General features: G+C 42.0%; 1 protein-coding gene across 12 annotated transcripts in view; it reads right to left on the reverse strand.

Annotated features, from left to right (window-relative positions):
* KCNMA1 (potassium calcium-activated channel subfamily M alpha 1) overlaps positions 1–24,638 on the reverse strand; it is a 524,126-nt gene extending 499,488 nt beyond the window's left edge. For 4 of the 12 annotated variants that reach the window (XM_026678373.2, XM_087963881.1, XM_087963878.1 and 1 more), the window contains exon 1: positions 23,570–24,637. In XM_026678373.2, the coding sequence (XP_026534158.1) occupies positions 23,570–23,920 (351 nt within the window). In that variant the 5' untranslated portion in view covers positions 23,921–24,637. Of the gene's footprint in view, positions 1–23,569 lie in introns of all 12 variants that reach the window. The other 8 variants (XM_087963882.1, XM_087963880.1, XM_087963884.1 and 5 more) reach the window with 3 other exon arrangements.
* Between the last annotated feature and the right edge of the window lie 841 nt (positions 24,639–25,479).

Raw genomic sequence — 25,479 nt, forward strand, 5'->3', positions numbered from 1 at the left:
AACTAAAAATGGTTGGTTAACATTTCTTTACAAAGGGAATGGCCAACAAATAAACTAATAAATAAGTGAGCATATTAGTTCCAGTCACAACTGGGCAATCAATGTGGCTAGTGCTAGAGTCACAAATTTGATAGTTTTGCAGCTGAATGGAATAGCTCCAATCAATACATCAGGGAAATACGGGTGCTGCTTTATAGCCTTGGCATTTGTTAAAAAGAGAGGGGCGTGGGGGAGAGAGAGAAATATCACTGCAAGGCTATAAATCTCCTAAAATCGTCTATTGATTTGAGAGCTTTGGTTCATATTTTTTCTAAGAAATGTAGGAGGAAAAGGCCAAAATCTCATGCAACATATATGATGATCAGGTCATATCCAACGCTTCAGAAAATAATTATGCAGGATGCATCCTTCAATAAATTGCCTACCGGTAGGAATGATGGAGACAATACTCAAACATAGGGGCAGTGGGAGCGAGAAGGATTGAGTAAAGCCGTATTACTCAATCTTAGGACACAAAGACATATAGGTGGTTTTTTAGCTGGGGAATTCTGGGAACTGAAGTCCATGCATCTTAGAGTTGCAAAGCTGAGAAACACCGGATCAAAGGCTAAATTATGCTTTATGAACAATTAGTCCTCCTTTGCAGCAGTATCTACTCTACTGCAAAGCTTCAGAAAGTTCTCTCAAGAAAATTTGTTCAGCTTCTTCCCTGCCATCTATTTCCAAGGATATTATCAAATTATTACCTTTGGAATCATTTATGTGTTGAACTGGTAGCTTAATTTTCATCATTTTCTCTGTTGTAAAGTCTATTAGATGTTTTATTTTATATCTTGTGGTATTCTAGGAACACTGAGGCAATAATTTTAAGAAAATCAGATACAGATTAACAGAGTTGGAAGGGACCTTGTAGGTCATCTAGTCCAACCCCCAGCCCAAGAAAGACATCCTTCTACACCATTCCACTCTCTTCTTGAGAGCTTCCAGTGATGAAGCTCTCACAACTTCCAAAGGCACAACTATTACTGCTTCTCCTACTAATGCTTACTTATTAATCAGTGGCAAATGTAAGACAGGGAAACTGGACAATTTAAAGCCTCCTATTAAATTAGCCCCATATGTCAAGCAACCTCTGCACTGTTCTACACATTACAAACATAGAAACCCAGTTTGTCTTAGTGGTTATGGCACCAGGTTAGAAAGCAGAGGCCACGAATTTTACTGCCACCTTAGCCATGAAAGCCAGCTGGCTGTCTTTGGGCCAATCACTCTCTTTTAAATTAACTAACCTCACAGGGTTGTCGTTAGGGGGGAATTAAAAGAAGGAAGGCGTGTTGGATATGTTCATCACTTTGAGTTAGGATAAAAGCAAGTAAGTAAATTTCCTTCATAGCTGGTATCTCTGATTTGAGCAGCTCACCTAAGGCCTATGCCTATTCTGCAGATCACTACAGCAGCTAGCAGGACCACCTAAGGCAGCGATCCCAACATTTTGGGCACCAGGGACCAGTTCTGTAAAGAGAGGTTTTTCCATGGACTGGAAGAGGCATGGTTTTGTTTGCTGCCTGCATGGCACTTCGCTTGTTTGTACAGCCTTGTTTCTGGTATGCCACTGACCGAAAGTTAAGGACCCCTGAACTAAGGTCCTGAGCTCATAAGCAAACTATCAGGATCAATTCAGACCGGAGGGCTTGTCCTGTTGAAGCTCCCTTCCGGTGTCCCTAGTCAATGCTACAATCATACCTGTAGACCTGCCTGTACCACGGTGGCGCAGTGGTTAAAGTGCAGTATTGCAGGTTACTTCTGCTGACTGCTGGCTGACTGCAATTTGGGAATTTGAATCTCACCAGGCTCAAGGTTGACTCAGCCTTTCAGCCTTCCAGCCTTCCGAGGTGGGTAAAATGAGGACCCAGATAGTTGGGGGGAAATAGGCTGACTCTGTAAACTGCTTAGAGAGGGTTGTAAAAGGACTGTGGAGTCTAAGGGCTATTGCTATTGACTCAGCCTTCCATCCTTCCAAGGTTAATAAAATGAGGACCCAGACTGTTGGGGGGAAATAGACTGACTCTGTAAACTGCTTAGAGAGGGTTGTAAAAGTACTATGGAGTCTAAGGGTTACTGCTATTGCTACCCTGTCCTTAAATTAAGATGCATTAAATTTCCTCCATGCTCACGATCTGCTTATTAAAAAATGGAGTTATTTAACTCCTATGTATATCTCCATAACAACTTTTCTCCATTCTTGTTTTGCTATTGGCTAGACAACAACAATGTCTAAGCACCCACCCTGAAGATCCTAGGAACATCTGAGGTTTTAGGAGTTCTGGGCCACCATTCTAAGCTTCTGAAAAGTGCCTGATCTCCAGGCTCTTTCAACAGCAAATGAAGCTGATAGCAACAAGAGGAGAACATGTCCATCTGTTGTGCTAGTCCTCTCCATGACAGTTTTCCTGGTGTTAACTTCATCCTCCTGGTCAGGGTAAGACTAGTTTGGCCTCTTAGCCATTTTAACAGCTTGAATTTTAGAACAACCCTGGAAGGACCGTGCTTTAAGTATGTATAAGTTGTGTTAGAAATGCTATTTTACATGTGAATCGTAATATTGTTGCTTCAGCTTTGTAGCTTTCCTCTGTGACTTGACAGAACCACTAGAAACTGTCTGTTCTCTTACTTAAAAGCTGAGCTCTAGAGGAAGCAATTTAAAAAAAAAAATCACCACCATATCATTTTTTAGAACCGCAGAAACCCTGTGAGTTTGCATGGGTAGCAGTGGTGGGATTCAAAAAAAATTTACTACTGGTTTTGTGGGAGTGGCTTGGTGGGTGTGGTGTGGCTTGGTGAGCGTGGCTTGGAGGGTGTGGCGGGGAAGGTTACTGCAAAATCCCCATTCCCTCCCCACCCCACTAACCTGCTTTCCAGCTCTGTTCTCCTGTGCAGGGCAACCAAAGAAGACCCAGCCAATCAACTGGGACTTGGGAGGCAGAGAATAGATGGGGGTGGGGCCAGTCAGAGGTGGTATTTGCCAGTTCTCTGAACTACTCAAAATTTCTGCTACTGGTTCTCCAGAACTGCTCAGAACCTGCTGAATACAACCTCCAATGGATAGGTTATTATCTGAGAACTGCCCTACCAATGCACTTCTGTTATAAATGAGCAAAACCCATTGCTTCCAAGAACCTTAAACAAACTGTACTGCATGTTTTGGGAATTTTATCCCTTTTCACATCAAACAGATTTTCTGTAATATTTCATTCAGATCTGCCGTCACAAAATGCAGTCTGCCTTGTCCTGACTTCTCTGTTCTGTCAAATTGACTTAATTGACTGAATAATGATGTTTTTTCTCTTTTGTTTTCTTTTTCTTTCTAGGCAGGTTGATAATCACAATCACAAACTCCTTCCTTCAGGGTTTCTGATAGCTTCCTGAAAAGGTGTAATTTTTTAAAAAACTTCAGATAACGAAACCCCCACAACCTTTCTCTCATCTCGCACCCTACATACCATAATGTAGAACAAATAACCTTCTACTTATCATACATTGATAAACTTATACTATTAACATCTCCTGTATATTCATTTATATTTACAACATAAAACCTCTTGGTTTGCTATTTCTGTACAACTATTTTATCCACTATACTCTGTTGTATTTACAGAAATATCATCTAATATCAGTTCTACAGTTCGTCAATATTTTCTGTGATTCTTGACTCTTGATGAATGTATCTTTTCTTGTATGTACACTGGGACCATTTGCACCAAGACAAATTCCTTGTTTGCCCAATCACACTTGGCCAATAAAGAATTCTATTCTATTGTATCTATCTATCCTTCAATAATGGTAAGAAGAACCAAACATGTCAGCTTTGTCAAACATGTCATATTCCACGCTGCCACATAGCCTGAAAAAGTGGGAGAGGGTGATTTCAATTGAGTAGCTCTAAGTAGACAAAATAAAATTCTTTTGTTAGTTCAAGGTCATTGAGTATGGCGCAGGGTGAAATAAGGATCTTACTTTTGGACGGGTCATGATTGGGCCATGTGATGCAATGACGGCCAAGGGGGGGTGGATTTATAGTTTGGGAACTTGTGGGAAACCTGAAAACTTTCAGATTCGGGATTCCACAGATGTGCCAGGTGCTGTTCTAATAAAGTCACGTTTGAGATATGTTTGTCTAGGAGTTACTGATTGAAATGGAGGCTTGCTGGAACGCTGACAACATGATCCACGGATGTAATCCAAATATTCTTTCCTGGATCCAATTTAATGGAGAATCTGTCAGCCACTTCATTCTCCTTGAGTCAGGAGGTAGGGAAAATGAACAGCCAGGCAGCCAGTACACGTAGTCCTCAACTTACAACAGTTTATTTACAGTGCCATTTGAGGGCGCTAAAGTGACATGACCATTTTTCACACTTACGACCATTATAGCATCCCCTTGGTCATGTGATTTACATTTGGATGCCACTCATGTTTACGACCATTGCAGTGTCCCGGGGCTACGTGATCCCTTTTTGCACCCTCGGACAAGAAAGCCAACGGGGGAAACCAGATCCACTTAACAACCAGGTTACTAATTTAACAACGGTGCAAGGATTCGCTTAACAAATGTGGCAAGGAAAGTTGTAAAATGGGGCAAAACTCTCACTTAAGCACATTTCTCACTTAGCAACATAAAATTCTGGGCTCAATTTACAGGGCTACCTGTAAATTGCAACAGAGAGAAATCAAGGAGCATAAATACTCTCCCTGACTCTGTGGTTTCTTCCCCAAACCCCAAAAACTTTAACCTTAGACTGTCTCCTATTGACCTCACCCCTTTCCTAAGAGGTCTGTAGGGGGCGTGCATAAGCGCACCAATGTGCCTACCATCCCTGTCGTATTGCTTCTTTTTATTTTTCTTATATGTACCCATTTCATTTATTCATAACTATGTTTTTACTTATACCTATTATCTTGTAAGCGATTGACAAATCAAAATAAATAAATAAAAATTTAAAAATACAGCCGTTTCCATTCCTTTTCAACCAGCTGCTCAGAGTTGCTTGTTCCCTCACTCGTTTGAAAGATCAGAGAACAATTATCGGGTAACAGCACAAGGGAGAACAATCAAGTCGAGCGAGCGTCTCAGCCTTATTTTTGCTGGTCCAAAGGCCATCAAATCCCCTGCCAAGGAAATCCCCCAGTCATCGTAGCCTGAGCCCACCCATGGCCCGCCTGATGTTATTACTAGCACGACCTACAGACCTGTCTATTCAGCTTTCCATGCTTAATAGGCTATCAATGGGATGACTCATTCATAAAATCTGTGGCTGCAAAACTGCAAAACCAAATGGCATCTTCAAGTGCACCGCTACAGAAGAAATGCCAAGGAAATGCCACATCAATGCAGGTGAACTAATATGTAATTATTTTCCCAGCAGAATCTCTCCTTGGCATCTATGCCCTGCTGCAGAACAAGAGTCACTCAAAACATGGGCGAATGAGCTGGAGGTTTATGCTTTCAAATGAGAATCGCCGCTGCCCACAATGTATACCAACAGAAGAGAATATTAGTAGCTCAAAGTTGAACCGAGGCATCCTCGGTGCTTTCTAAGCTTGGTTGTTTCCTTGCAGACATTTTATTACCCAGCTAGATAACATCACCTTGCCCTGATGATGTTACCTAACTGGGTAATAAAAAGTCTGCAAGGAAACAACCAAGCTCAGAGATCACCACAGACCTCTCAATGCACACAAATGCAACAACATGCATTTTACTCTATTTATTTATCCCCTTCACATTACTTCATTCATAACCATTCCTGCAAAGCATTAAATGTCCAAGGTAACATTCAGAAATCTGCCTTTTCTTATCATTCACCTGCTGCAAACAGACAGTTGCCATTTTGCCACATTTCTAATTTTAGGAAAATATACCGATCTTGCGTCAATTTTTCTTTCAACATTGTTCATGATATTAGTACATTTACAAAATGGGAGTTGTTTGTAGGGATGCCTGAAAGAGAATGGAATAAATTGCTGAATATAAAATTTAGCCACTGGAGAATTTCAGCAAAGGCTCACAAGAAATTTCAAAAGAAAGTCTTTTAAGAAAGCAGAATTATAATCTTCTCTTAGGTCCTTCCTTTCCCAGCACTGACAAAAGTAATTGATGGCTAGATTTGCATTAAGCTATAAACATTGCAAAACTGAGGTACAAAGTCCTTTTACAGTTGACACTTAACTTTTCTTGTATGAAAAACAAAAATGGGTATTGAGACTAGCAGTGTTCACAGGTAAAGTGAAGCAAAGATTTGCATTGACCATAGCTTGTTCAACAAACTAGAGTCAACCTTGCATGTTAGCAAAATAATCCTGGGGAGTGCTGTCCCTTCCTACATTGTTGTCAAGACAAATTTGAATAACTGCAATGTGTCAAAACACAATTACCTAAGGTAAGATTAGACCTCACAGTTTTCACTTTCTAAACTGTTGCTTTAACTGCTCTACCTTCCTGGCACATTATGGAAACGGGTCCTAAAAATATTCTGATATTCTTTACTGAAAGTTACAACTAAATAAGCAGGTTAGTTTACTCTTCTGAAGTGGTTTTGCATTTCTGGTTTGGGAATATTTCAGCCTAAATTCTATCTGTAATTTAGATCAAAGGTAACGTTAAGTTGACTCCCCAAAACATCTGTTTTCAAGCAAGCAGCTGCAATTAGTCTAAATTCTTGTGTTTAGCAAATGTGGAAGATGTCAGCTTAATCTCAGAGAAGTTTGATATGTTCAGCCACTTTGAAGCCCCATGAGACAAATCGCTATAACAGCAAAACTCTGAATAGGAGTGATTTTATTTTTCTTCCTATCTGAATTTCCAGCTGTCTTTCTCATCTTGTGGAATAAAAGGCAGATTTCCTTTCTTTTTACCAACAGTGACATAAAGAAAAATATAAATAAACTTTGAATCCCTCTTTAAGGGGTGTACACACAACACACACACACACAGCTGTACAACTGGCTGAGTAAAAGTTCTGGTTAATAATCCATTCATAGATGCTTTCAAAGTCTGTTTGATAGCGCACCAACGTGCCTACCGTCCCTGTCCTATTGTTTCTTCTTTTTCCTTATTCGTATCCATTTCATGTATTCATAACCATGTTTATACTTATTATACCTGTTATCTAATAATTGCTTGACAAAATAAAATAAATAAAAATAAAATAAAATATTGTGGTAAAAGCATCAGGCTAGAAACCAGAACACCGTGAGCTGTAGTTTTGCCTTGGGCATGAAGCCAGTTAGGTGATCTTGGGCCAGTCACATTCTCTCAGCCCTTGAAAAGAGGCAATGGCAAACCACTTCCAGAAAAGAAAAAAAATTGGCTGTAGGAGAAACCTAGATAGAACCTAGGAGTAGAGTTAAAAGAGGGATCAGCCTATAATCCCTATATAGCCACAACTGAATTAAGTCCAATGTTCCTTGAATTCTGTTGACTCTTGTCAAGCAGTTGCTAACCCAAGGGTCTTCAAACTTGGCAAGTTTAAGACTTGTGGACTTCAACTCCTAGAATTCCTGAGCTAGCATGATTGGAGGAGGAATTCTGGGAGTTGAAGTCCACAAGTCTTAAAGTTGTCAAGTCTGAAGACCCCTCTGCTAACCATTAGTTGAGAAGATTCCTATGCACAGGCTGTTTAACAATAAGTTGGTTTAATTGGACAGTGTGGACCTGGTCTTTTGTGCCTGAAAGTTGCCAAGCAAACTGCAGGGTTTTGCCTAGACAGCCTCCTAGAATCGTACATCATGCACAGAATAAATGCCTTTAGAAATTATTTTGTTTGCCATTTTAATCTGTGCTTTCTTCATTATGATTTTCTTTTTTAATTTTTGTTAAGTGCTCGCCAGGAAAAAAAATATTGCAGATTATAAATCAAATAAATACAACTTGCCCACCTCTACCTGAGATAATTATTAGGGTCAGCTACTCTACAGAAATCATATAATTTAACGAAATGGGTTGACTAATTGATTTTTAAGGCCACCCAACTCTACTGCAACTCTAGCTGGCATGCAAAAAACAATTCAAAAATGCAAACAAAAGAATACCATCTGAGTGATTTTTCTGAGATGCGTACATCACTATAAATACCTCAACCAAAAGAATCAAAGAATGGCATTCCCTAAAAAAAACACTTCAATTCAAATATGGAAACAGAAACAGGGGAAAAGATAGCAAGAAATATATAACCTGCATTATAATCAAATTACAGGAATGCAACTTAAAATGATGATGCAAAGCATGAAGCGGGTATTTTAACATATACTAAAATACCTTAAGCTACTGCCTGTCTGATATTTTATTTATTTATTTATTTTATTTATTTGATTTGCCAATTGTTTACAAGATAATAAGTATAAGTGTATACATAGTTGTGAATACATGAAATGGGTACATATAAGAAAAATAAAAGAATAAGAGAAACAATAGGACAGGGACGGTAGGCACATTGGTGCGCTTATGCACGCCCCCTACAGACCTCTTAGGAAAGGGGTGAGGTCAATAGTAGACAGTCTAAGGTTAAAGTTTTTGGGGTTTGGGGAAGAGACTACAGAGTCGGGTAGAGTATTCCAGACATTGACCACTCTATTGCTGAAGTCGTATTTCCTGCAATCAAGTTTGGTGCGGTTTACTTTGAGTTTGTATCTATTGTGTGCTCTTGTGTTGTTATGGTTGAAGCTGAAGTATTCACTGACAGGTAGGACATTGCAATGTATGATTTTATATACCATGCTTAAGTCGGACCGAAGACGGTGTAATTCAAGGTTTTCTAGTTCTAGAATTTCAAGTCTGGTGGCATAAGGTATTCTACAACGAGTAGAAGAGTGGAGAACTCTTCTTGTGAAATATCACTCCGTTCCAAAAAAAGGAACATCAAGACCATATCTGATTATAGCTCAGCCTAATTTAAAGTCTTCAGAGTTGCCTTGCAGATCAATCTTGGACAGCATCGCTGATTCCAATATATTTACTTGGTAGATTGAGGCAGAACACATTTCCCGTGGCAATTTTGCTCAGGGATTTGTCTCTAGAGCCAATTAGTTTAATTAACCTGCATTTGAACCTCGGTTTGATTTTATCGGACATTATCATTTACTAACACTTCTTTAAGTCAGGTTTACATTTTCAGAATACGAGAACGACAAAATAATAGAGTTGGAAGGGACCTTGGAGGCCTTCCAGTCCAACCCGCTGTTTAAGCAGGAGACCCTATACCATTTTGGACAAGCGGCTGTCCAATCTCCAGACAAGGAACAATGGATGGAAACTAAACAAGCAGAGCTTCAACCTGGAAATAAAGAAGAAATTTTCTGACAGTGAGAACAATCCACCAATGGAACAGAAGTTGCCTTCGGAAGTTGTGAGAGGTGCATCACTGGAGGCTTTCAAGAAGAGACTGGACTGCCTTCTGTCAGAAATGGTGTAGGTTCTCCTGCTTGGGCAAGGGGTTGGACTAGATGACCTACAAGGTCCCTCCCAACTCTGTGAATCTGTATCTCTCTCTTTTTTTTTTTCCCCATAGGAGAAGCATCAAGCAGAACATTGTGAGCGTAATATATTGTTTATTTGCCTGTTGGTGGCCCAGAATTGATCTGGGATTGTGGCTAATGTGGGTTTAGCATCACAAGACTCCTATTTGTGTCCTCTGTGCTTCCTCCCTTTCCTCTGGTGTCAATCAGTTGACCTGTGGGCTTCAAAAGATCTTTCATTTGTAGGAAAAATAAAGCCGTCCACTCTTCTCTTTCCAGCAGGGAAGCAGCTGAAAATGCTTCACTGTGGCATCAGAAACTAATAATCATTAACCTCCTCTGCCAAGAATCTGGGTCCTCCCTTGCCACCTTGTGCAAACAAGAAAATATCAGCACTTCTCTGCATCCACAAAAGATCTCCAGGCCCTTTTTTATGGCTATCTTAAAAATACATTACTCATATACTGACAGCAGCAAGGATGAGCTTTGCAAAATACTGAAAAAAAATGAGAATATCTCTCCAGATGAGGAGGTTATTCGGAAAATGTTAGACTGTGCTGTGAAATGGACAGGTTAACTTTAAAAATGAAAGTTAAAGAAAACACAGAATACTATTCAATATGGAATAGATTTTTATGAGTGGTTAGAGACAAGAAGTAGAAATCAGAGGAAGAAAGATGATGAATGTATGCATCTAAAATAGAGATGGTTTATAATTATAATCACTATAATTACTAAAAATGTAAATAAGCTAATATAAAAAGAAATGTAGTTAAAACTACTTGGTGATATTATTACTATTATTATGTGTTGTTATTAGTATATATTAGTATTACTATCACTGCATGTGTTAATATTTTATGGTTTTCTTTCTTCTTCTTCTTGTAAATGGTATACCCTGACAATAAACTGTATTCAAAAATGTTTATGAATAAAATTATATAAAATTATATATATATATATATATATATATATATATATATATATATATATATATATATATATATATAGAGAGAGAGAGAGAGAGAGAGAGAGAGAGAGAGAGAGAGATAACAAAGCTGAATACCATAGATATAGATATATATAGATATATGGTATTCAGCTTTGTTCAGGTATTTTCCCACGTCATTGTAGTTGTGCTTTTAAAGTTGTAGCAACGTTTCGGCAGAATCTCATCTGCCATCATCAGGCTTCTGTGTTGTGTTCGTCTGTGAGTCAGACTTTTACAGTGGTTTCAGTTTTAATTTTTGGGGCTAGCCTAATCTCCACACCACTAGCCAGGCAAACACGTGGGCACAAACAGATCCCCCCTGATACCTCCAGCTCAAACACACCCCAACCAGGCACCCAGATGAAACCTAGCTTCCTAACAAATGATAGCCGTCCATTTACCCAGAGCCAAGCTGCACTAAAGGCCTCCAATACAGGAACACAATGTTGCCAGCCAATCAAGACACAAAAAGAGCCACAAAACAGACAGAAGATATTAGAAACACCAATCAAGCAGAACACAGCAAACTCCAAGACCAATAAACACAGACCAAGACTCCCAACCAATCAGGATGAAGAAAAAACCATTCTGGCACAGCAGTAGGCTAGCCTCAAATTTAAAACTGAAACCACTGTAAAAGTCTGACTCACAGACAAACACTATACAGAAGCCTGATGATGGCAGATGAGATTCTGCCGAAACGTTGCTACAACTTTAAAAGCACAACTACAATGACATGGGAAAATACCCGAACAAAGCTGAATACTATACATGTAAGTACCTGTGAAAACTTAAGAAAACAAATATATAGATATAGAGAGATATATAGAGATATATAGAGATAGAGATAGAGATAGAGATAGAGATAGAGATAGAGATAGAGATAGAGATAAATATATAAGCACATGTTAGTTCGACAATGTGAAAATTGACATAAATTGTGAGTAAATTAGTACAAAAGGATAGCACAAAAGATTTGCAATCAACTGACACACTGTATGTATATAAAAGGGAAGATGGTTTATGTTTTGTATGTGTATGTTTGTTTTTAAAAATAAAAATTCTTTATAAAAAAAAACAAATGTTCTTAATAAACAAATATCCAATCCGCCGTAATATAGTCTCTTCTTGCCTAGCCTTTGGAGCTTAATTTGTTTGCATAACATTATTCCTCTGAAGAGCCTTCATGCAGAAGTTAAAAGCTGAAGGGCAAGCCACATCAGCTGATGTTCTTTGTCACCTACTTGTTATCGCTCCCACATACTACAGGGAATGAGCCCCACTAAATCTAGTCATTTTCTCTTTGTGCCATTCATTCCTGGAAATAATTTCTCCCTCCCTCCTTCTTTCTTCTTCTTCTTCCATGACATCAGAGCAAGACAAAAAGAGCCAATTTCTCAAGGATAAGTAGATGAGACCACCAGGAAGAAGAAAAGAGAGGGGGGAAATGGTGCATCAACCAATGTTAGGTAATGTTGACATAAGTCAGAAACTACTATGGCTCAGCAGCAGAAAGGAGAATTTAAAAAATTAATAAAACTCAGATAGATGAGGACAGTTCAGTGACAACAAATCCGTGATGGTTAAGCAACTAGACAGATAAGGGGCAACTTCAGTTGCTATCTGTGTTATGTTGAAAGCAAGTAAACAAAAATAAGGAACATCTTTACAATACACTGAACTGAATTGGGCTTAGCCGAATGATAAACTTTTTTATTTTTATTTTATTTGGTTTGTCAATTGCTTACAAGATAATAGGTATAAGTAAAAACATAGTTATGAATATATGGATACATAAGAAAGATAAAAGAAACAATAGGACAGGGACAGTAGGCATGTTGGTGCGCTTATCCACACCCCCTACAGACCTCTTAGGAAAGGGGTGAGGTCAATAGTAGACAGTCTAAGGTTAAAGTTTTTGGGGTTTGGGGAAGAAACCACAGAGTCAGGTAGAGTATTCCAGACATTGACCACTCTGTTGTTGAAGTCGTATTTCCTGCAATCAAGTTTGGTGCGGTTTACCTTGAGTTTGTATCTATTGTTTGCTCTTGTATTGATATGGTTGAAGCTGAAGTATTCATTGACAGGTAGGACACTGCAATGTATGATTTTATATACTATACTTAGATCGGACCGAAGGCGTCGTAGTTCTAGGTTTTCTAGGTCTAGCATCTCGAGTCTGGTGGCATAAGGTATTCTACAACGAGTAGAGGAGTGGAGAACTCTTCTTGTGAAATATTTCTGGACTTTCTCAACTGTGTTAATATCAGATACGTAATGTGGGTTCCAGACTGATGAGCTGTATTCAAATATTGGTCTAGCAAATGTTTTGTATGCTCTAGTTAGTAGTGTGATATTACCAGAGAAGAAGCTACGTAGGATTAGATTAAAAATTCTTAATGCCTTTTTGGCAATGTAGTTCCAGTGGGCTCTAGCACTTAGATCATTAGAGATGAGTACTCCAAGGTCCTTGACAGAGTTTGGATCATCAACAAGGTCTTGACTATTCAGCCTGTATTTTATTTTCTGATTTTTTTTGCCAATATGTAGGACAGAGCATTTATTTGTTGAGATTTGAAGTTGCCATTTGTTTGACCATTCTGATACACAGTCAAGGTCTTTTTGGAGGGTAGCAGTATTGTCTGTGGTGTTGAATAGCTTTACATTGTCAGCGAAGAGAATGCAATTGCTCTTAATATGATCACAGAGGTCATTTATGTAGAGTATGAAGAAAACTGAACCAAGCTAGCTGAGTTTACCCAACATTGCAGGCTACCAAAACAAGCTGGTCAACCAAGATTATCCCTACACTGAGCATCTTTAGTAGAACTAGGATTTTGGTGCACTCATCTGGTACATTCATCTTGTGAATGATTAGTATAAATATGGTTTTCATTTTTACTATCTGGGAAACATCCAGCAAGAATTCCTGTTCTACACAACTGACTGGATTAGAACATTTTCTCCAACAAAGGCATTAACATATTACAACACTGATCAAATGAAATCTGCGCCCTTTATTATGGAATAGGCCGGATGCTTCATTTCACATTTATTCTGAGATCATTTACGACACACTCCAGAAACAGTCATGGCAAAATTGAAAGCTCTGAGATAGACGGATAGATGGCTTTATTTATTTCTACCTTTTTACAGGCTGCTCCAATCTTTTTAAACTCTGAGAGGCACACCACAAACATAACAACATAAACATAACAATCAGTGATAAGCTGTGTGGCTCCCTACCACATTACTAAGGGACTAAAGGCTCACCGATGACTTTATTTGGGGTCTGTCAGCATGAGAGGGATGCCAGGATTAAATAATCTCCAAAGAAAAACGTTGTAGAGCAGGGGCCGCCAACCTTTTGGACCTCAGGGACTACCAAACTCATAATTTTAAATCCCATGGACCAGAGATCCTGGGAAAATCCCAAAAAAGGTCTGCAGGAAAATTCCCCACCCTGTTTTCCTACCGATCAATCATTCTTTATTTGGGATCACAGGATACTGTTTCCAGCTCTGTTCTCAGGGGGAGAGAGAGAAAGAAAGAGACTTTTGGCTTCATGCAAGGAAAGCAGCAGAAGCAGCAGAAGTCTTTCTTTCTCTCCCCCAAACTCTGCCAGAAACGAGTCTTTGCTGGTGCAGCAGACCTTGCAGGGTCCCAAAGACTCATTTCTGCCAGAGTTTGGGGGAGAGAAAAAAAAGTCTTTTACTGCTTTCCTTGCGTGCAGCCAAAAGCAGAAAAAGAAAGAAGCAGAAAGAAGCAGCCCGGTGGCCAGGCCAGGCGTGTGGGGCAAGTGGGGCAAGTTCCTCCCCCTCCACTCTTTCTCCCCTCCCCTCACTACCTCATATTGTTCACAATGCAAGTGACACAAACCTTGTGTTCCCTTGGGCCATGTGGGTGGCACAGCCTTGTGTTCCCATGCAGCTTGGATTAATTGCTTTGGGGGTAACATTTCCCTGCAGACCACCAAAATTTTCTCATGGACCACCAGTGGTCCCTGGCCCACTGGTTGGCAACCACTGTTCTAGAGAATGGAATCTCACCTTTGCAAGTTGCTCTGTGGGCTCTGCCAGATGGCTTTATAAATATTAATCACCCTCTGGATTGATCCCCAGACTATTGCCAGCCAGATCAACAAAATAGCAGTAATTCTTCATTAACCAGTTTCACCAGACAACAGTTTGGTCACTGTATTCTGGACCAATTAGAGTTTCTGAGTCTACTTCAAAGGCAGCCCTATGGAGAATGCCTTGTGGTGATCACAGCATGGAGTTACTCTTTCCAATGGCTTCCTAGTGTAGGAAGTTAGCACCCACCCCTCTCCTGGAAAAATGATATATCCTAGGAAATATTAAAAAGGCAGAATATTTCCCCGAAAAAGAGAAGTAGAAACTCAGAAGCAGAAGTGACCCCCACCTTTGTTAATGGGCAGGACATTAAGGCCTGGGCCAGATTATTCTACATAACAAAGGCCTCTACCCATCTCACCACCCGGCCTGGGAAGATTGCATCAGCCAGCACTCAGGTGAAGCCAATTTGGTCCAGACAAAGCCTACAAAGTTAGCTAAGACCCCCCCACCCCTGGGAGTCTGACAGCCAATGGGATGCTTTTCTTACATAGGAACAGGACACAATTAGGTGGGGCCCCAAAGAGGGTATAAAACTAAGGGTCTCTCAGCATCTCAGCCCTAGTCCATAGGGGAACACCTGTAGTGTGATTCGGGGAGGCTCTCTCAAACCAGAACTTCCATCTTCTGGATCAGAACAGCTATCGGGAACAATGTCCTCAGAAAATCCATGGAGATATGAATGAACCACAGCTCCATTTTGTAGAGTTATATCTGACCTTGCTTCTCCCTGACTGATCTCAGACTTCCTTCAGATTTCGCTGCATATGCGAAACATCTATACATAGGAATCTTCCCAACTAATAGTCGGCACGCTGAAAGAGTTAGATAAAAGTCAATAGCATTCAAGGGAAGTTGGACTTTGTGACTATGTAGGGAGTCTAGGCTGATCCCTCCTTTGACTCCGCCCCCAGATTCTGCCACAATACGGGGGGGGAGGGAGGAAGGGAGAGGGAGAGGGAGAGAGAGAGAGAGAGAGAGAGAGAGAGAGAGAGAGAGAGAGAGAGAGAGAGAGAGTATATATCTATATATGTCTATGTCTATGTCTATGTCTATGTCTATGTCTATCTCTATGTCTATCTCTATCTATCTATCTATCTATCTATCTATCTATCTATCTATCTATCTATCTATCTATCCTTAAAAATCTGACTGGCGCATCACCCCAGCCACCTTATATTATAGTAGGGGAAGAGAAAGAAAATATGAACCACTTTCTTAAGGATTCCCCCAGAAGAATACCCCACAATTTATGCTGGGTATCTTTTCAGTTTCCCCAAAGGAAAATGTTGCTTTAAAAAGGCCCTTTTGCCTCTACGGGCATGTCATCTTAACTTTGGCTTTCCTCTTACTTAGCCACCCGCAAAATGAGAACGGGAAATAAATACACAAATGCAATCCATATCATTGAAATCAATTCGGTGCCCCGTTATTTCAATGTGGCTTAGCTTTCTTCAGAGATCTCATCATTTGGGGGATGCTCTCAATATTTCATTGCTGTGTTATTTCTATCATCTTTCCCCTTTACTTCAATTTTTTTTTAAAATCCACATTGTAAGCTAGATGATGGCATATCTCCGCATCCAACTGCTGAATGTCATATCATGACAAGCGCCTAGCAACCATATATATTTAAAAGGCTGGTGTTTTATGTGTATCTTTGTGCCAGGAATAGCTGGAACAAATCTAGTCTTCCATTCACAATCCTGAAAAGGTAAAAAAAAAAAAAAAAAAGGCAAAGGGAAAATATCCATCTGCTGGCCTCTTTTGAAGGATTGTCGATTGCCTGTTAGGTGCCACACGGGGAGCATTAACGCTATATTTCATTTGGCCAAAAAGCATCCTTGCAAATAAAAAAATTAAGTATTTAGTGCTCGTGTTTTTTTAGACTGCCAGGCTGAATGGCAACCACAACCATACACTTCCTGTGTGGCCAAATCAGCACCAAGCAACGATAACCAACACACTGCACGCCTGTAGAATAAACACTATTAAACAGCATTTGGGGGAGAGTAAATTGCCAGTGACATCCACAAGTCTTCCTCAAGAATCCAAAATACACGGAGAAGCATTATCTGTTTAAGGTCCAACCAACCGACCAGAAAAGAATTAGCAAGGAGCTGGGCTTCTTTAAACTTGTTTCATCAGGTCAGATGTGAAGCAGGGAATATAAAAAGAGTCATACTAAAAACATACGGATTTCCCAGGAGGGCTGAGCCTGTTTCTCTTCCCAAACCCACATAATTCTTCTTACAATGTCTCTTTTTGATTCCTTGGTGTGTTTGTTTAAACCCAACATGTTCCATGTTCTAAGCCTAACCCTAATGGACATTGAGTTCTCAGTCCCTTCTTCTCCCCTCCCTCCACCCCACTGAAAGAAAAGCATAGGATAAATTGTACTTCTTATCCGCAGGGCCCCATCCAGGTTCCACCTAAACAAGTAGTCACAAACAAAAGATTCATTTCGCACACACACCCCCAAGCAGTGATCTCACACGTGCACCCGCTCTCCAAGTAAAATAATGCCAATTAGAAGAATATAATCAATGCACAAGGAACATGATCAGCAAAATCAAAAGAAACCTAGCAACCGAGTATCTTAGGAAACAAGTTGTATTTTCTTTTTCAAGGGTCATCCCAGCTAAATCTTACTGGGAAAACAAGAAACATTTGTTTGCATACTGTTTTTCTTTTAACTAAACCAGGTGTGATGTACTTCGACAGTTTGTAAGTTTATTGAACTAGGTAAAGGTAAAATTAAAGGATTCCCTGTCCAGTCATGGCTGGCTTTAGGGTACGGTGCATTGTTGGATGACAATTTCCATGGTCATGTGGCCAGCATGGCTATATGCCAAAGGCTCACGGGATGCTGATACCTTCCCACCAAAAGAGTACCTATTTATCTATTCACGTGTGCATGCTTTTGAAGTGCTAGGTTGGCAGGAGCTGCAGCAAAGAATGGGAGTTCATCCCATCCCGTGGCGCTTGGGTCTCTAACTGGGACTGTCAGCTTTCCAGCGCCCCCAACTGACCAAAAGTAGTTTCGTGTAATTAGTGACTGGGTTTTTGCCTCTATAGTTTGAAAAGGCAGAAATCCAAAACTAGTGGAAAAGAGAAGTATGGGGCATCAGCTACAGTAGCAGGCTCACTGGTTCACAATTCAGAAATGTTTTGCTTCTACACACATTGCAACAAATGAATGACAGCTCTCTACCTTGCCTGGGTAGGAAACCATATAAGGTTAGGTACTTCAGTAAGAGAAAAAGTTGAAGATGGACTAGGAAGTGGAAATAATGTCAACAGAAGTCAACAGTGACAACAAAAGTCAACAGTGGCAAGCCACTTCTACATCATACCCCAAAAAATCTGGAATCAAGGTCAACTTGACTTAACCTAAGCATGGTTAGAGAACATGGGCCTGCTTTATTGAAATAAGAGATCTAAAGTCTTTAGGTATTGTGGAAGAAATAGACACTCCCATTGTTCACAGGAAGAGGCCACTTCAATCCTATTAAAATCAACAGGATCATCAATACTGCTGGACAAATACCAGGAAAAATTAACCATCCTTCTGTATGTCTATTTGGAATTAGGTCCCACAGTGTTTTCAGTCACATTTACTTCCAGGAAAGGACATTTCGTGTGACATCCTTGGCTATCCTTCAGTTTCACGGAAATTTACTAAACAGGTTGGTTAGAGTTATTCATTTAATGACTCAAGAATGACATTCTGCCTTAGACAATAGGGAAACTTTAAACCTCAACTGTTTTTATTAGGGATGATATCAGAAAAATTTGATAAGAAAAGTATGTATTTAGCATTACATGCTTTAACAGCGGCAAGGATTATCCTCGCACTGTATTGGACAGATGGAGAAACACTGCAAGATGAAAAGATAATTAAGAAGATATTAGACTGTGCAGAAATGGGTAGACTTACATTGAAAATCAGACAGAAGGAAGGCACAGAATATTATCAAGCATGGAACTTATTTTGCCAGTGGTTGGAAAAAAGGAGTGGAGATTAAAAAGGGAATCCGTATTATTAAGCAAATTAAATACCCAGACAGCATGATGTTTATTAAGCACTAAGAAATGTAGGTAATAGAAAATGCATTAATAATGATGATGATGACGATGATGATGATGATGATGATGACAGTCTGCCTTCCTCAGCACAACTGTCCAGATCATCACTAAGTGACACACAGCGCAAGACTCTCCTTAGTCCAATATTTTGTTTCTCACAATGTCCAACTAAAAGTTTCTGGAATGCTCAAAATCAAGAGAAGGAAATATACCCTTTCCCACCACTGTTTGCCAGCAGCTGCCATCTGGGGACATGGTGACTCTAACCAAGAGCCAACATTGATTCTCAACATTAATAACTCTAGAAAGGCCTGGTTTACATTAACATATTTAATCCCAATATAAAGCTATCCAAGTCAACCTCCATTGCCGTACCTTGTAATGAATGTAATAGTTACTTATGTGCCACATATATAAACACTTCCTTTTCCCCCCTGCAACTTTAAAACTCTCTCTAGCCAGCTTCCTAGGATCCTAGTCTTCAGAAACACTTGATCCTTAATCACTTTCTCCATATAACATATGATTTTATAGACATTAATCATGTCCTTCTCAATTGTCCCCAAAATTAAAGGGTCTTCTCAAAATTAAAGACTCTCATGCATTCCAGACTTTTCTTGTTGGAATTACTTCAAACCCCTCATCATTCTAGCTGAATTTTCCTGATCCTTCCCTAACTCTACTAGCTCCTTTTCAAAATATTGCAAAAGAAGAAGAACCAGACAGATTTCCAGATATAAAATGCACCATAATAACCACCACTGAAAGTGATGAGGAAGCTTATAAATTAAACATGCAAAGATTCAGCATCTCCAAATTAAGTCAATCAATGAGCACATTTCAAGTCCAAACCCCAAATGAAGTCTTGTTTATTTTTCTACTGGTGCTTCTCTACTGGAAGACCACCTTACATAAATTCTGCCCAGGAAATATTTTCAGAACATTACAATTCCAAATAAAGATTATGGATTGATTGAATGAAACATGGGAAATCTTGAAAAGCTCAAAATGTTGGCCTCGACAGATGTCGGGGATCTATTTGGTTTTCTCTTTTCCCTGTCATTTTTCAGTAGGCATCTGAACAAGACTTATCAATGCACCACTTTTATCAAGCTAAATTTTGCTTGCTTTTCCAGCACTTCTGAAAACTTTCCACAATTACAGTCTCAGCTAGAGCTGATTACAGGCAGGAAAGAGAGATCTCGCTGAATGCTTCAATCTGAAGTCTAATCAACTGAAGGAAGGTTTTATTCAAATCTTTCTTTGGAATGAAAAAAAGGAACTGGGTCAGAATGAGGGAGGGGAATGTATCAATAGAAGAAATCACCATTTCTGTGAAAAGTAAACTAAAGTTGAATTTTATACCTGAAGGACACCCAAATATTAAGGGAGAAGAGTTACATACCATGTTTAAAATACTAGCTGGGATTGTTTTTGTATGTTGTATCTTTCAAGTATCTCTTTCATAAATAGAAACTGTTGTTACCATTTGCAGTTCTACTTTTCCTTGCAAATTATAGTCAACCCTTTTAATTCTATGCTGGTCTGAGTGAACTAGAAGATCCTTATTTGGAGTCTGTATTAATTGGAGAGGGCTGCTGAGTGTATTAGTTTATTTGTAGTGCTATTTGTTTATTATTCATTCATCTGTTGCAGGCTATGAATCTGAGAGGGACAAGACTAGATTTGATAGAGTAAAAGCAAGGACAAATTAATTGTGGAGTCTTATTATTTATTAGAAGCTGTGTTTCTTTCCGTTGGTGGGTTTTCAGTAGGTGGGGGAAGACACTGATGGACAAGACTAGAAAATCCCGTCCCAATCATGTATTCTTCACCCTCAACATTTCATTCAAAGGAAAAACTCCATGTGTGTGTCCTTACACAACTGCCATTTTACACAACTTCCCTTGGAATCTGGCTTTTCAGGATCACAGTGTCCTCAAATTGACACTGGCAAACAAGGAAGGGAAAGGAGTTGGTTGCACAGATGGTTGTAACCTAGGCTCCATTCAGGGACCCACCTACAGTCAGCTTAATCCAGATAGACAAATTTGTTGCTTAATACAAAGAACACTTAAACTTTCTCTAGCCAAAGAAGAACCGTGTCTCATGGAGACACAGGAGAAAGAGGTGAACAACCACAGCAGTTTTGGAAAATGCAGAAAAATGATCAGCAAGAAGGAAAGTCTGTCTCAGCCCAGTGGATTTTATTTGGGACTAAGGCTGTAATTCTAACACCACAAAGTCCTACAGAACTTGGTAGAGGGCTGTGAAAATATTTACAGACCCCTCACATCCTGGACATAAACTGTTTCAACTCCCACCCTCAAAACGACTCTATAGAGCATTGCACACCAAAACAACTAGACACAAGGACAGTTTTTCCCCGAACACCATCACTCTGCTAAACAAATAATTCCCTCAACACTGTCAAACTATTTACTAAGTCTGCATTACTATTACTATTAATCTTCTCATCACTCCTTATCACCCATCCCCTCCCACTTGTGACTGTATGACTGTAACTTTGTTGCTTGTATCCTTAGGGTTTATATTGACTGTTTCCTAGTATGATTTGATTGCTTATTGTACCCTGTGACTATCATTAAGTGTTGTACCTAATGATTCTTGACGAATGTATATTTTCTTTTATGTACAGCGAGAGCATTCGCATCAAGACAAATTCTTTGTGTGTCCAATCACACTTGGCCAATAAAGAATTCTATTCTATTCTATTCTATTCTATTCTATTCTATTCTATTCTATTCTATTCTATTCTATTCTATTCTATTCTGCATTCTTTTCTATTCTCTTCTGTTCTGTTCTGTTCTGTTCTTATTCCATATTCCATATTCCATATTCCATATTCCATATTCCATATTCCATATTCCATATTCCATATTCCATTCTATTCTATTCTTTGGATGACATGGGCCATTGAACCCTTCCAAACAATCAACTCCCAAATATACATGGAGATAACCCAAGTCTCTGACACAGTCCAGCTTATTTCTCAGCAAACATTAGCAATGTTCAGGATCAGCTACACAGCTGCCCCCCTCTATTCATGTTTCCTTGCAAGCTGAACAGCATTCAGCGCCATCCTAAGGGACAATCCGGGACATATTTCACATCTCCCAAGTTTCTCACCTGCCTGACAAAAAGGAAGCAACCTCATCCTCGCTGTTTGGTGACCCCACTTCCAAAGGCTGCCCCATTTTTCTCCACCCAGCGAGCCCAGATTTTACTAAGCACTCAGCCCAACTGTACAGAGCGAGCAATACTCAGCCTAAAGAAAAAGAGGGGAGAGAATCTTCGAGGAAGGTGCCCTGAGCTAAAACAGAAGGAAATATAAAGGCACTGAAAGCGGAGCGAGGAACCAAGACATCTTAACGTACAAAAACTTCTGCCTGCTTTCTTGGATAGCATGTTGCAATTAAAGGTTTACACAGCAATTGTGATTTTTAAAAAAACAAACAATTACCAGTAACATTTGTTTCCCTTTTGAAGTATCAACATTACGTGTTTTTACTAAATAAGACTCTGGGTGCTAAAAATGATCTACTTCTGAGATGTTTAGAAGCTCTTCCATTTTTCTAGAACATGTAAAATGGGATGGAAAAATGTAAGCGTACAGGTGAGTCCTTGACTTACAAACACAATGGAGCCCAAAATTTCCATTGTTAGGGGAGACATTTGTTAAGGGAGTTTTATGCCCCGTTTTGTGATCTTCCTTGTTGCAGTTGCTACTGTGTGAATCACTGCAGTTGTTCAATGAGTTAAACAAGGCTGTTAGGTGACTCTGGCCTGCCCCATTGACTGTGCAGGTCAGAAGGTCACAAAAAGTGATAAAATGACACACACACACACAGGATATACTGCAACCATCATAAATATGAATCAGTTGCCAAGCGTCCAAATTGTGATCACATGACCATAGGATGCTACAAAGGTCATAAGTGTGAAAAATGGTGATAAGACACCTTATTCAGTGTCACTGTAACTTTGGTCACTCAATGAACTGTTGTAAATCAAGGACTACCCATATTAGTTGGTTTCGCTAATGGATAGAAGCCCATTAGTAACTCTGACTGGTTATTTATTCTGTGGAGATTCTCAGTCCTCCAGGTTGTGTTTCTCCCAAAGGTGCTTTTTTTTTTCAAGAAGCAACTGGACTGCCTTGGTTTTCTTTTGAAGACATTTTGCTTCTCATCCAAGAAGCTTCCTCAGCTCTGACTGAAGAAGAATCCTTCCATTTCCCCACCATCCAGTCAGAGCTGAAGAAGCTTCTTGGGTGAGAAGTGAAACGTCTTCAAAGAAAAACCAAGAAAATCCAGTTGCCTCTTGAAAAAGCACCTTTTGGGACAATTATTCTCCAAACTGTTTGTCCACAGAGGGGTCCTTGGCCCGCTGCCAGAGCTTGCTTGTTTCCTTGCAAGAGGTTTCCTTACCCAAACTAGGTAACATTCATCAGCACTAGTCAGTGGCATCACTGGCACTGATGCGGTTACCTAGCTGGGTCGTGAGACGTCTGCCAGAGAATCACTATGGTCAGACAGCACCAAGGTCCTCGCACAATCCTTCTCCTTCTCCTTCTCCTCCTCCTCCTCCTCCTCCTCCTCTGCAAACCTCACTCCCTTCTAACACTGATGCGGTTACCTAGCTGGGTCACAAGACGTCTGCCAGAAAACCAGCAATCTCAGAGAGCACCAAGGACCTCTCCTGTCCAAACCCTACAAAGCTACAAAATATCCCTCTAATTCGTCCGCTTTGGGTTTCGAGGCGCCGTTTCGGAAGGGCTGCGCTGAGGATGGGGGGGGGGGGGGACAGGGGGAGGGGGGCTTACCTTCTCCTTCCCCCCGCAGTGGCAGCAGACGGTCCACAGGTACTTGAGGGTCCTCCAGAGCAGGATGATAAAGAGACCCCCGAAGAAAGTGACCATGGACGAAGCCAGGAAGGCCCACCACATGCGCTGCCCGCTGTCGCAGGGCACTTCCATGGTGATGGGGATGATGAGAGTGTTGGGCGCCCGGGCGGGCGCCGACGACGAGGCCGTGTTCAGACTGCCGCTGACGGGGCTGCTCATCCTAATGTTGCCGCTGCCGCCGCCGCCGCCTCCGCCGCCCGAGTAGTAGCTGCTGCTGGAACCGCCGCCGCCGCCTCCGCCGCCGCCGCCGCCGCCGCTGCCATTTGCCATGGCTAGCAGCACCGAGCAGGGCGCGCCGCCGGCGCTCCGGGAAGCTGCTCTCGCCGGGGCCGGGACCGTCGCCGGCCCCGACTACGAAGCCCATCCCCGGCCATGATGCCGCTCAGCCCAGCGCAGCCGCCGCTGCCGCCGCGCGTCCGCCTTGCCCCCCTCCCCTCCCTCCCCTCCCGCGCGCGGCCCCTCCCACCCGAATAAAGCGGGGAGGGGCCAAAAGGGGAGGAAAAAGCGCGCCCGCCGCCTCAGCCGGCCCGCATCTCTCTTCTGCCCCCGCCCCCGCCGCCTCCTCGTCAGTCCGTCCGTCCGTCCGTCAGGGGGCGAGGGTGGCCGGTCCGCCTCAGCCGCCTTCGAGGGTGGGGTGGAGGGGGCTTCTCCCGCCCCGAGGCGTTCACCCCAGCTACCCACCCACCCCACTCCGGGTGGCTGCTGCGCCTCGGCTCGCTTCGCCTTTTTCCCTCCGGGAGGCGGCGGCTGAGCAGACGGGAGGGTCGGTCTCGCTTCAAGCAGAGCGCGCGCGCGCGCGCGCGCCGTCTTTCGCAGGTGGCCCCGAGCGGAGGGAGGGAAGGAGGAGAAGGAGGAGGGAAGAAGAAAAGAAGAAGCAGCAGGGAAAGGCCGGCCGGGCTCCGGCAGGTGCGTCCTCAAAGTCTGCGGGGCGGAGGAGGAGGAGGAGGAGGAGACGAAAGGGCGACGTGGGAAAAGCGGCTTGCGCGCCTGGAGAGGCTCTGTGAGGAGGGGGAAGAGAGAGAGAGTGGGGGGGCAAGGCGGGGGCCGCACAGCAGGCGAGGGGAGGGCTCAGAACCCCGCGCGTGTCTGCCGGTTGGCCGACGGCGTGACGCACGGGCTGTCACTCACTCCTGCCGTGTGTTTGTGTGTGTGTTTATATGTGTGCGTGTGTCGTCCGTCCGCTCCCCCCGCCGCCGCCGCCGCGAATCGTCTTCCAGTCCGGCTCCACCGGTGTTTTTGCCAGCGTCTCTGCTGCGCGCTCGGCGGCTCTCGGGGGACTCCTGGCATGCCTAACCTTAGGGGCCGAGATCCGGCGTGTGCGTTGGGAGCGGGGGGGTCCCGAGGCTTGTGCCCACTGCCACTCGCGACCGCAGCCTCCCTTGGCCGCTCATTGCCAGTTTCTTCCCTCCTGCCCTCTGCCCCCGGGGGTCGGAGCGGCGAGGTCGGGGAGACGGTGACAAACAGACGCGGGGCGAGCGCTGGGGCGGTTTAGCGCTCGGCTGAGCCCTCTTTTCTTTCCTCCTCCTCTTCTTCCTCCTCTTCCTCCTCCTGCCTCTTCCTTTCCTTCTCCTCCTCTTTTTCTGCAAACCCCGCTCCCTTCTAGCACTGAAGATGTTGCCTAGTTAGGTAATGAAATGTCTGCGAGAAAATCACCATGGTCAGAGAACACCAGTTGTCCTCCTCCTCTTCTTCGTCCTCGTCTTCCTCCTCTTCCTCCTCCTCTCTCGCCTTCCCTTCTCCTCCCTCCCCCTCTTCCACTTCTTCCTCCTCCTCTTCTCCTCCTCCTCTTCTTCCCCCTTCTCTTCCTCGTTCTGACCCATCTCGAAGTC

Source organism: Notechis scutatus, chromosome 4, assembly GCF_049901735.1.
Source record: "Notechis scutatus isolate UNSWTSFEM ecotype Mainland chromosome 4, rNotScu1.2, whole genome shotgun sequence".
NCBI classification, from domain to species: domain Eukaryota; kingdom Metazoa; phylum Chordata; class Lepidosauria; order Squamata; family Elapidae; genus Notechis; species Notechis scutatus.